Raw genomic sequence first — 12,485 nt, forward strand, 5'->3', positions numbered from 1 at the left:
TTCATAATTTCTCTCACATTCATTCTTTCTCTTCCACTTTTGTTACCGCTGTTGTGAGTTTTAATACCCCACTTTGTATAAATAAGCTCCCCTAACAGCTTTCCATGCCGTCGGTCCATGTTGACATAATAACATTGCCAGATTAATCTTCGTAAAACATCAGTCTGTCTATAAAAATTTTTTTTTAACAAAGAGAGATTGCTTCATTTGTGACGAGAAAAATCTTGACTATATAGAACTGGTACCAGAAATGGAGTATTGTAAGCAACAGAATTTAGAAGGTGGATCTGGCCAAGTGGTGTGGAAAGCAGAGAGAAACTGTGCTTTCCAATCTGGGAACATAATTATCTTCATGGTAATGGACCAGCTGGTTTAACCATGTCCTATTGTACTTGGAGGCTCAGACAATGTGCCCAATGCTACTGGAATTATTCGGGATTTGATAGACAAATATTACATATCGGATATGATATGCTACTTGTGTTTTTCAATATGATGTTACAAGATACCAAAAATCTTTCTTTTAAAGGTGGCCCATCAGAGGAGGTTGGATAATAAGCTTTGTAAGAATGATCTAGCCTGTTTGTGGTAAATGAGAGAGACAATTGTGCGCTTCATGTAATCTCAAAACCGAAATTTCTTTTCTATGCTAAAGTTAGGAAGAGCCAGAGGAAACCACCCACTGTAACCATAATCTATCTTTTTCTCTGTTCTGCTTCCTCAGTGTTGGATAACTCTCTCCATAGTCCCAACAGTCCTTATGGCTGACAGTAGCTCCTGGGGCTGCAAACTTCCTTGTTCGATGTCATTAAGAAAGAGCAAGTCCATGTCCCAGCACTTTGAGAAAAAGTCCTGTGATTCACTGTGACTGGGCAGGCGTAGATCATGTGCTCATCCCTGAACACCCCTTTTCAAAATGTTTAATAGTTTCTCATTGTTGACAGGAATGTTCCAAAGTTCTCATCCAGACATTCAAGGTCTCCCACAATGGGACCCTAACCTACCCACTTTCTTATATATAACCTTACATTCCAGCCAAATGGATCTACTATTGAAGAGATTGCTTCATGACTTCCTATATCTGTGTCTTTGCTGCTGTTATTCTTTCCACCCAGAATGCCTTCCTTACCCATTTCTGCCTAAAACAAAATTTCAGTCACCTTATCAGAAAATATAAAAATTTCACTTGCTTAAGTCGTCTACTATATTTCTAAGAGTAGAAACCTCTATCACCTGTGAATCCTGTATTCTCCAGCTAAACTGCTATCTCTAAAGTTCTTGAAAACAGTTTTTTCTTTAAATGTTTCCCTCCCAATCTTCTATGATTATCTAAATATTCCATGCCATGTCTAAAGAAAAGTTGAACTCCAGAATCATAAAAGAGTATGTCTAGACACAATGTCTTTTTATCATCAAAATACTTCAATTTGTGCTTCTTTAATGCAAAGAGTTCACTTAACCAGAGTGCAATTATCAAAACCAGGATATTAACTCTGAGACAACGCTATTATCTAATCTCCAGGTTTTACTCAAATTTTATCAATGATTCCAATAATGTCCTTTAGGATGAGAAAAAATCCAAGATCATGCTTTGCATTCCATTGTTTCAGGATACTTGCAAAAGTAGATTTCAGGAACCTTTGTCTTTTGCTATTGTTTCTTAATGATTCTCTTCCTTTATTAACTTGCAATCACTTCCTATTTTTCTTTTATTCATTGTCGTGGTTCTTCCTTCATTCCTGAAGCTTTGTTTCTCTCTGTTGACACTTCTTTTTAGCCTGAAGAACTTCCTTAGGCATTTTTTCAGAGAAGTTCTGCCTACAGTGGATTATCTTATTTTTCCTTCACCTGAAATTGACCTTTATTTTCCCCTCATTCCTCAAGGATATTTTCACTAGCTGGGTTGACAGTCCTTCTTCCCTACACTACAACTGTCCCCAGTACATTAAGGATGCTGTACAACTTTCTTCTGTGGTTTCTGATGAGAAATGAGCAGTCATTCAAATTGTTGTTCACTTACATGTAGTGTTTTTCTCTGGCTGCTTTCAAGATTTTCCTTTGTGTTTGATTTTTAGTAGTTTGATTTAGGCATTCAGGTGTAGAGTTTAGGCATGATTTTTTTAAGTTCATCTTGTTTGGGATTCATTAAGCTTCTTGAATATGTCAATTTTGTGTTCACCAAATTTAGGACATTTTCAGCCTTAATTTCTTCACCTTTTTTTCCCGTGTACTAATCTCTTTTTTCCTCTCCTTCAGGGACTCTGGTGACATAAGTGTTAGACCTTTTGATACTGTCGCGTAGATCCTTGAGGCTATTCTTTTTAAAATCTTTTTTCTTCAGGTTGAATTTTTACTGATTTATTTTCAAATTCACTGATTCTTTTCTCTGCAATACCCATTCTGCTATCGAGTCCATCCAGTGATTTTAAAATTTTAAATATTTGTACTTTTCAGTTCTAAAATTTCCATTGTGTTTTTTTTTTTAATAGCTTCTATTTCTCTGCTGAGAATTTCTTCCTTTCCCTTTCCATTCATTTCAGAAGTGCTTGCCTTTACCTAGAGCATGGTTATAATAGCTGGCTTAAAGTATCTGTCTTGATAACTCCATTTGCTGTCATTTGCTGATTGTCTTTTCTTTCCCTGAATTGCTTATATTTTCTTAATTCTTGGTATACTGAGTAACTGTGGATTGTATCCTGGATATTTAAGATATTACGTTTAGAGACTTTGGGTCCTGTTAAAAATTCTCTGGAAAATGTTGAATCTTTTTTTTGTTTCAGCAGTCAATCACACTGGTTGCATTCAGATCACAAGTAATGCCTTACTGTCTGTGGGTATGGCTCCAATGTCTGCTCAGTTTTCAAAAAAAGCCTTAGCTATGCTATCATGTCTTCCTGTCTCCTTTGCCACTTAGGGGAACGTAAGTGGGTGTTTATATTGTCGTTTTATTTTGAAGCCTTTGCTAAGCTTCTTTAGGTGTGTTCTACTCGTGTGCTGCTTGGTACTCACGCTAGTACATATACACAATTAGGAATCTCCTCCTCCAGCTCTCTTCTCTCAGGGATTTCCCCCGCACTCTCTACTCCTAGAGGCCCTTTTCCTTAGGCCTCTGGGAAGAAAGCTGGGATTCATTAGAGTTTTAGCCTTCTATACTGCTGTGCTGTTCTATGAAACTGGGGCTGACCTTGGGACAAAGAGATGAGAAAAAAGAGGAAAAATAATGGGGATTTTCTCTCATGCTCCTCCTATGACAGATGCTTCTTTTCCTAGATCTAGTGGGATGGATTTTCTCTCAGGGTCTTAGATGTCTGCACTGCTGCCATGGCACCCATCACCGCAGTTGTGCAGATTCATTACTGAGGCAGGGCCAGGATAGAGAAAGGAAAAAAGAGAGAGTAAGAGATTTTGTTTTTGATAATGTGGTACCAGTATTTGACAATGAATGAGCCATTAATCAATTTAATCAAATCCTTATTCCTTCCCACCCACCACAGGTAGCAGATATCATTATATGAATAAACAAAAATGAGTCATTGAACATCATAGGGTGATTTGGAGAGACTGACTTTGGTTTCCAATTCTTTTGGATCTTGACGGCTTTGGGAGTATTTAAGACTCTACCGTTACAATGCAAATAACCAAAGGGAGGATAATACTGGAAACAAAAGTGTTACAGACATAGGTCTCTGTGGGGAGTTGAGGGGGGCGGTGTCAGAAAACCAAGCTAAATATGGAAGGTTGAGATGGAACAAAAACAAATACAGGCACTTATTAAAATTTTCCCAGCATTAATGGTCCTGCAACCTACCAAGGGCCCTAACTTCATCACTGCTGATAATGTCACCACCAGTCTCCAGGATCCCCCATCTCCAGGCCTTGTCTATCATACAAATTCTCCCATTTTTTTCTCTTAAGTGTCTCCTGGACGGATGCCTGTCATATTATGTCCCCAGCCATCACTCCCTTGGATACCACTGGATACCTGTGCCTTCACTATACCTGAAATTCTTCACCTAAGTTACAAAAAGAGACCCCTGGAACAACAGACACTCTGAAGTGAAAGAGCTCAGAGCCCTGTGGAAGAAACACACCAGGCATTAGCAACATTGACATATATGTTCTTTTAAGTAAAAATATACACTGGGGCCACTTTCCCTACAGATTCTGCATAGAAAAATTCCAACCTCTTTTCTAAGGTTCTTCGGCATATACTTCATGTATCAAAATAAAAATGGAGGGAGAAGGACAAGAGTTAGAAACAGAGGGATTCGATAGCTGACACTTTTTTCTTTTTGAATGAAGAAACAGAAACATAAAATCTAACATGGCCTTGATGAGTACTTTGGGCTAATCCACATATTCATGGTTTTGAGATGTCCCCTAACTTTTATTGGCTTTCACAACAATCACCTAGATTATGTCAACTTGATGTGTTCTTAGGGGCATCTGAACCCAGAAGACATGTGTCTGTACATGTCCAGGTGAAGAATACTGAGCCCATTTCCCCCTAACTTCTGGAAACACTTTTTCTGCTCCACCTTGATAATCTATTAGTCTTGCATTTTAGCTCAAAACATGGTAAGTTAATGTTAAATTCAACATTCAGATATCTTTAAATATTATAATAGCATCAAGGGAAATGGAGGAAAAATAAACTCCAAATAGTGATGCTATTTCCACCATTCATGGATACCTATCCTTTAAAACTAAAGCCAAAGACATACAGGTTTTATCTAAACTCAAAACAGGAAAAATAAAAATGCTGTCAACTTACCTTTATACTTAGGTTGAGGCCTAAAGGATTATACACTGGAGCATGAAGAATCGATTCTAAGTAGTCTTTCATTTTTTTTACATTTTCTGGCACAGTGTGTTCTAAAATTACACAAAGTATATTTTAAGCACATGTATGCTATTTTCTCATTCTATGTAAAGCTTCTTAAATACAGTAAGGTACAATGAAAGATTCCACTCCATAACATGGCTAAATTGTACATAATTTTAGTTCTGTTTGACTCTGTGGAGAATATATTTAGGGGAAATTAGGCCTAGCATCTGACACTGCATCTTCTCAGGGGCATCCCTTTTCTCCCTTTTCTCCATACAGGATGTGAATATCATCATGGCTAATTTTAAGCAGCGAATGGTTTAACAAACAGTATGCCATATGCTTGAATATTTAACAATCAGTGCTCAAAAACAGCAGACTGCAGCACACCATAGAAATGAGGATTTTAGTTAAAGCAAAATATTTACTAATTCTCTTTGCTCAATTTTTCAATTCAAAAATGCACATGTTGGGCAGAGTAAGACTCTCACTGAATACCAAATGTCTGGATGCTTGATTACATTTGGAAATTTCATTTGACTCTATCTATTGATCTATTAATCTATCTACCTATTGATCTCCTTAAAAGTACGCATTCATGAACAAACACAAATGTACAACAAAAAAGTATATATTTGAGGTAAAATTGAATTGTGGTAGATTTTATTTTACTTATTTAGAAATACTTCTGCATCCTTTCAATTATTTTACCATAAAATATTTAAGAAACTTTTCTCATATAATTAGAAGATAGATCCTATAGATAATCTGGCAACACGTTTTATATCTCCCTCCATAACATTGCAAAAGCAATGAAAGGAGACACCAGACCAACGTGTAGCACAAATTCAATCATTTTTGCTGCTAATCTACATAATGGCTCCGAGTCCAGGTCACTGGAAGTGATGATGAAATAAGTGTGAGACACACAGACATAGAAAACAAACTTATGGTTACCAAAGGGGAAGCGGGTGGAGAGGGGATAAATTAGAAAGTGAGGATTAACATATACAGAGTACTATATATAAAATAGATAACCAACAAGGACCTACTGTATAGCACAGGGAACTCTACTCAATATTTTTTTTTCTACTCAATATTTTTTAACAACTTATAAGGGAAAAGAATCTGAAAAGGAATATATATATATATATATATGTATAACTGAATCACTGTGCTGTACACCTGAAATTAACATGATATTGTAAATCACCTATACTTCAAAAAAAAAAAGTGGGAGATGATAGAAGCAGCATGAACAGCAACATGACAACTGATTCGACTTCTTTTCCAAAGAACTCTCAACCATCTTTTGTGTAAACAGTTTTGTAAACCACTTCTCTACATAATAACAACAGTACGCATAGCTGTAATAATTGTAGAAGAAAGCAAACCTTACTTAGGTTCCAGTTTTCCCTGTTATTCACTTCAGTCACAGTAACCAGGTATGGAGTTTCCACTGGGATATGTCCCTCCTCACTGTAAATTTTCAAAGAAATTGGATATTGTGTAACTGGAAACTTAAAACGAGGAACCTAAAATGCAAATGCCAAGAATGAATGTAAATTTGGAAAATTCAATACTAACTCTTCATTTCCTGGTAAAGAATGAATAGATGTATTCCCAAGAATTTGTCTATTCTATATGAAATGTGCTTCTGAGGGTTTCTGCCTTCACAGAGCATTAAAAGAAATAAATCTGTCTTATAGTAGAATCGCTGTGAACTCCAAAAGTAGTGCACAAAGACTGTGGTAACAAAACTCCTGCCTTTCTGTCGGCCTTTTCTCACAGGAATTTGCTATTATGGTATCCACACTTTTTCGGCCAACCCATATACCCTAAGATACTGCATGAATTAGGTCTTGCCCAAATCCCTTAACGACCCTCTCTCTGCCAGTCATCATCCTTTTTTTTTTGAATTTTATCTTATTTTATTTATTTTTTATACAGCAGGTTCTTATTAGTCAACCATTTGATACCCATCAATGTATACATGTCAATCCCAATCTCCCAATTCATCCCACCATCACCACCCCCCCTCGCCACTTTCCCCGCTTGGTGTCCATACATTTGTTCTCTACGTCTGTGTCTCAATTTCTGCCCTGCAAACCGGTTCCTCTGTACCATTCTTCTAGGTTCCACATATATGCGTTAATATACGATATTTGTTTTTCTTTCTGACTTACTTCACTCTGTATGACAGTCTCTAGATCCATCCACATCTCTACAAATGACCCAGTTTCATTCCTTTTCATGGCTGAGTATTATTCCATTGTATATACGTACCACACCTTCTTTATCGATTCATCTGTCAACGGGCATTTAGGTTGCTTCCATGTCCTGGCTATTGTAAATAGTGCTGCAATGAACATTGGGGTGCATGTGTCTTTTTGAATATGGTTTTCTCTGGGTATATGCCCAGTAGTGGGATTGCTGGGTCAATAAGGTAATTCTATTTTTAGTTTTTTAAGGAATCTCCATACCGTTCTCCAAAGTGGCTCTATCAATTTACATTCCCACCAACAGTGCAAGAGGGTTCCCTTTTCTCCACACCCTCTCCAGCATTTGTTGTTTGTAGATGTTCTGATGATGTCCATTCTAACTGGTGTGAGGTGATACCTCATTGTAGTTTTGATTTGCATTTCTCTAATAATTAGTGATGTTGAGCAGCTTTTCATGTGCCTCTTGGCCATCTGTACGTCTTCTTTGGAGAAATGTCTATTTAGGTCTTCTGCCCACTTTTGGACTAGGTTCTTTGTTTTTTTAATATTGAGCTGCATGAGCTGTTTATATATTTTGGAGATTAATCCTTTGCCCGTTGATTCATTTGCAAATATTTTCTCCCATTCTGAAGGTTCTCTTTTCATCTTGTTTATGGTTTCCTTTGCTGTGCAAAAGCTTTTAAGTTTCATTAGATCCCATTTGTTTATTTTTGTTTTTATTTCCATTACTCTACGAGGTGGATCAAAAAAGATCTTGCTGTGATTTATGTCAAAGAGTGTTCTTCCTATGTTTTCCTCTAAGAGTTTTATAGTGTCCGGTCTTACATGTAGGTCTCTAATCCATTTTGAATTTATTTTTGTGTATGGTGTTAGGGAGTGTTATAATTTCATTCTTTTACATGTAGCTGTCCAGTTTTCCCAGCACCACTTATTGAAGAGACTTTCTTTTCTCCATTGTATATCCTTACCTCCTTTGTCATAGATTAGTTGACCATAGGTGTGTGGGTTTATCTCTGGGCTTTCTATCTTGTTCCATTGATCTAAATTTCTGTTTTTGTGCCAGTACCATATTGTCTTGATTACTGTAGCTTTGTAGTATAGTCTGAAGTCAGGGAGTCTGATTCCTCCAGCTCTGCTTTTGTCCCTCAAGACTGCTTTGGCTATTCGGGGTCTTTTGTGTCTCCATACAAATTTTAAGGATTTTTGTTCTAGTTCCGTAAAAAAAATACAAATTTTAAGATTTTTTTGTTCTAGTTCTATTGGTAATTTGATAGGGATTGCACTGAATCTGTAGATTGCTTTGAGTAATATAGTCATTTTCACAATATTGATTTTTCCAATCCAAGAACATGGTATATCTCTCCATCTGTTGGTATCATCTTTAATTTCTTTCATCAGTGTCTTATAGTTTTCTGCATACAGGTCTTTTGTCTCCCTAGGTAGGTTTATTCCTAGGTATTTTATTCTTTTTGTTGCAATGGTAAATGGGAGTGTTTCCTTAATTTCTCTTTCAGATTTTTCATCATTAGTATATAGGAATGCAAGAGATTTCTGTGCATTAATTTTGTATCCTTCAACTTTACCAAATTCATTGATTAGCTCTGGTAGTTTTCTGGTGGCATCTTTAGGATTCTCTATGTATAGTATCATGTCATCTGCAGACAGTGACAGTTTTACTTCTTCTTTTCCAGTTTGTATTACTTTTATTTCTTTTTCTTCTCTGATTGCCATGGCTAGGACTTCTAAAACTATGTTGAATAATAGTGGTGAGAGTGGACATCCTTTTCCTGTTCCTAATCTAGAGGAAATGTTTTCAATTTTTCATCATTGAGAATGATGTTTGCTGTGGGTTTGTTGTATATGGCCTTTAGTATGTTGAGGTAGGTTCCCTCTATGCCTACTTTCTGGAGAGTTTTTTTTTTTATCATAAATGGGTATTGAATTTTGTCAAAAGCTTTTCTTGCATCTATTGAGATGATCATATGGGTTTCATTCTTCAATTTGTTGATGTGGTGTATCACATTGATTGATTTGTGTACACTGTAGAATCCTTGCATCCCTGGAATAAATCCCACTTGATCGTGGTTTATGATCCTTTCAGTGTGTTGTTGGATTCTGTTTGCTAGTATTTTGTTGAGGATTTTTGCATCTATATTCATCAGTGATATTGGTCTGTAATTTTCTTTTTTTGTAGTATCTTTGTCTGGTTTTGGTATAAAGGTGATGGTGGCCTCATAGAATGAGTTTAGGAGTGTTCCTTCCTCTGCAATTTTTTGGAAGAGTTTGAGAAGGATGGGTGTTAGCTCTTCTCTAAATGTTTGATAGAATTCAGCTGTGAAACCATTTGGTCCTGGACTTTTGTTTGTTGGGAGATTTTTAATCACAGTTTCAATTTCATTACTTGTGACTGGTCTGTTCATATTTTCTGTTTCTTCCAGGTTCAGTCTTGGAAGGTTATACCTTTCTAAGAATTTGTCCATTTCTTCCAGGTTGTCCATTTTATTGGCATAGAGTTGCTTGTAGTAGTCTCTTAAGGTGCTTTGTATTTCTGCGGTGCCTGTTGTAACTTCTCCTTTTTCGTTTCTAATTTTATTTATTTGAGTGCTCTCCCTCTTTTTCTTGATGAGTCTGGCTAACGGTTTATCAATTTTGTTTATCTTCTCAAAGAACCAGCTTTTAGTTTTATTGATCTTTGCTATAGTTTGCTTTGTTTCTATTTCATTTATTTCTGCTCTGATCTTTATGGTTTCTTTCCTTCTGCTAACTTTGGGTTTTGTTTGTTCTTCTTCCTCTAGTTCCTTTAAGTGTAAGGTTAGATTGTTTATTTGAGATTTTTCTTGTTTCTTGAGGTAGGCTTGTATAGCTATAAACTTCCCTCTTAGAACTGCTTTTGCTGCACCCCATAGGTTTTGGAATGTCGTGTTATCATTGTCATTTGTCTCTAGGTATTTTTTGACTTCCTCTTTGATTTCTTCAGTAATCTCTTGATTATTTAGTAATGTATTGTTTAGCCTCCATGCGTTTGTGTATTTTCCATTTTTTTTTCCCTGTAATTGATTTCTAACCTCAGCGTTGTAGTCAGAAAAGATGCTTGATATGACTTCAATTTTCTTAAATTTATTGAGGCTTGATTTATGACCCAAGATGTGATCTATCCTGGAGACTATTCCATGCGCACTTGAGAAGAAAGTGTAACCTGCTCTTTTGGGATGGAATGTCCTATAAATATCGATTAAATCTATCTGGTCTATTATGTCATTTAAAGCTTGTGTCTCCTTAGTAATTTTCTGTTTGGATGATCTGTCCATTGGTGTAGGTGAGGTGTTAAAATCCCCCACTATTATTGTGTTACTGTTGATTTCCTTTTTTAGAGCTGTTAGCAGTTGCCTTATGTATTGAAGTGCTCCTATGTTGGGTCCATACATATTTATAATTGTTATATCTTCTTCTTGGATTGATTCCTTGATCATTATGTAGTGTCCTTCCTTGTCTCTTGTAACATTCTTCATTTTAAAGTCTGTTTTATCTGATATGAGAATTGCTACTCCAGCTTTCTTTTGATTTCCATTTGCATGGAATATCTTTTTCCATCCCCTCACTTTCAGTCTGTATGTGTCCCTGGGTCTGAAGTGGGTCTCTTGTAAACAGCGTATAGATGGGTCTTGTTTTTGTATCCATTCAGCAAGCCTGTGTCTTTTGGTTGGAGCATTTAATCCATTCACATTTAAGGTAATTATCAATATGTATGTTCCTATGACCATTTTCTTAATTGTTTTGGGTTTGTTTTTGTAGGTCCTTTTCTTCTCTTGTGTTTCCCACTTAGAGAAGTTCCTTTAGCATTTGTTGTAGAGCTGGTTTGGTGGTGCTGAATTCTCTTAGCTTTTGCTTGTCTGTAAAGCTTTTTATTTCTCCATCGAATCTGAATGAAATCCTTGCCAGGTAGAGTAATCTTGGTTGTAGGTTCTTCCCTTTCATCACTTTAAGTATATCATGCCACTCCCTTCTGGCTTGTAGAGTTTCTGCTGAGAAATCAGCTGTTAACCTTATGGACGTTCCCTTGTATGTTATTTGTCATGTTTCCTTTGCTGCTTTCAATAATTTTTCTTTGCCTTTAATTTTTGCCAATTTGATTACTATATGTCTCGGCATGTTTCTCCTTGGGTTTATCCTGTATGGGACTCGCTGTGCTTCCTGGACTTGGGTGGCAATTTCCTTTCCCATGTTAGGGAATTTTTCTACTACAATCTCTTCAAATATTTTCTCGGGTCTTTTCTCTCTCTCTCCACCTTCTGGGACCCCTGTAATGCAAATATTGTTGTGTTTAATGTTGTCCTAGAGGTCTCTTAGGCTGTCGTCATTTCTTTTACATTGTTTTTTCTTTATTCCGTTCCACAGCAGTCAATTCCACCATTCTGTCTTGCAGGTCACTTATCCGTTCCTCTGCCTCAGTTATTCTGCTATTGATTCCTTCTCGTGTATTTTTCATTTCAGTTATTGTATGTTCATCTCTGTTTGTTTGTTCTTTAATTCTTCTAGGTCTTTGTTAAACATTTCTTGCATCTTCTCGATCTTTGCCTCCATTCTTTTTCCGAGGTCCTGGATCATGTTCACTATCATTATTCTGAATTCTTTTTCTGGAAGGTTGCCTATCTCCACTTCATTCAGTTGTTTTTCTGGGATTTTATCTCGTTCCTTCATGTGGTACATAGCCCTCTGTCTTTTCATCTTGTCTATCTTTCTGTGAATGTGGTTTTTGTTCCACAGGCTGCAGTATTGTAGTTCTTCTTGCTTCTGCTGGCTGCCCTCCCAGTCATGATCTTTCAACCACACTCATTAAACTCAGGCTCTGGAGTTCAAATCTAGCTCATCACATATTAATTATGTGGTCTTTGGCAAATTACCAGGCTTCTCTGTGCCTCAAATGAAATGAGACAAGTTATGGAGAAGCCTTAGAGCAGTACATGGTAGAGAGTAAATTCTCAAGAAATACTGGAATCCAACAAGTGTGGAGTTGTGGAGGTATACAATAGCAACCCTCATAGTTTATTGACTGCTGACTCTATGCCCAGTATTATAGTAAGCGATTTTATCCTTGTATAAAATCATTTAAAATAATGCCGTATACAGTCCAACAAAGTCTTTGAAATAGATCTACTCGAAAGTTATACCAAGTGCACAGGTAAGTCAGCTAATGCAGAGACCAACATCAACTTGATACATGTTTGAATGTTTGGAGCCTAACAGAAGGAAGTATTTGACACAGAACCCATCCTCTTAACCAACATATTATACTGTCTTCTATTTTGTCACTAGTACCTTGAGCTTTAAGTTCTATATTCTCAGAACCTGATACATGTTTGATAGTCAATACTTTTTTAAATGAATCAATATTCACCATAACCTAGTGTAACGTTTGACAGGTTATACTTTGTTTT

At 36.5% G+C, this 12,485-nt stretch overlaps 1 protein-coding gene across 1 annotated transcript in view; it reads right to left on the reverse strand.

Annotated features, from left to right (window-relative positions):
* CATSPERB (catsper channel auxiliary subunit beta) overlaps window positions 1–12,485 on the reverse strand; it is a 138,548-nt gene that overhangs the window by 4,486 nt on the left and 121,577 nt on the right. The window contains exons 24-26 of the mRNA XM_089908126.1: window positions 6,228–6,363; window positions 4,775–4,875; window positions 4,000–4,074 (exon numbers count right to left, since the gene is read on the reverse strand). Coding sequence (XP_089764252.1) covers window positions 4,000–4,074; window positions 4,775–4,875; window positions 6,228–6,363 — 312 coding nt within the window. The remainder of the gene's footprint in view (window positions 1–3,999; window positions 4,075–4,774; window positions 4,876–6,227; window positions 6,364–12,485) is intronic.

The sequence above is a fragment of the Delphinapterus leucas genome, chromosome 2 (assembly GCF_059928025.1).
Source record: "Delphinapterus leucas isolate spDelLeu-1000000601 "Yukka" chromosome 2, BTC_Dleu_Yukka2, whole genome shotgun sequence".
NCBI lineage: Eukaryota > Metazoa > Chordata > Mammalia > Artiodactyla > Monodontidae > Delphinapterus > Delphinapterus leucas.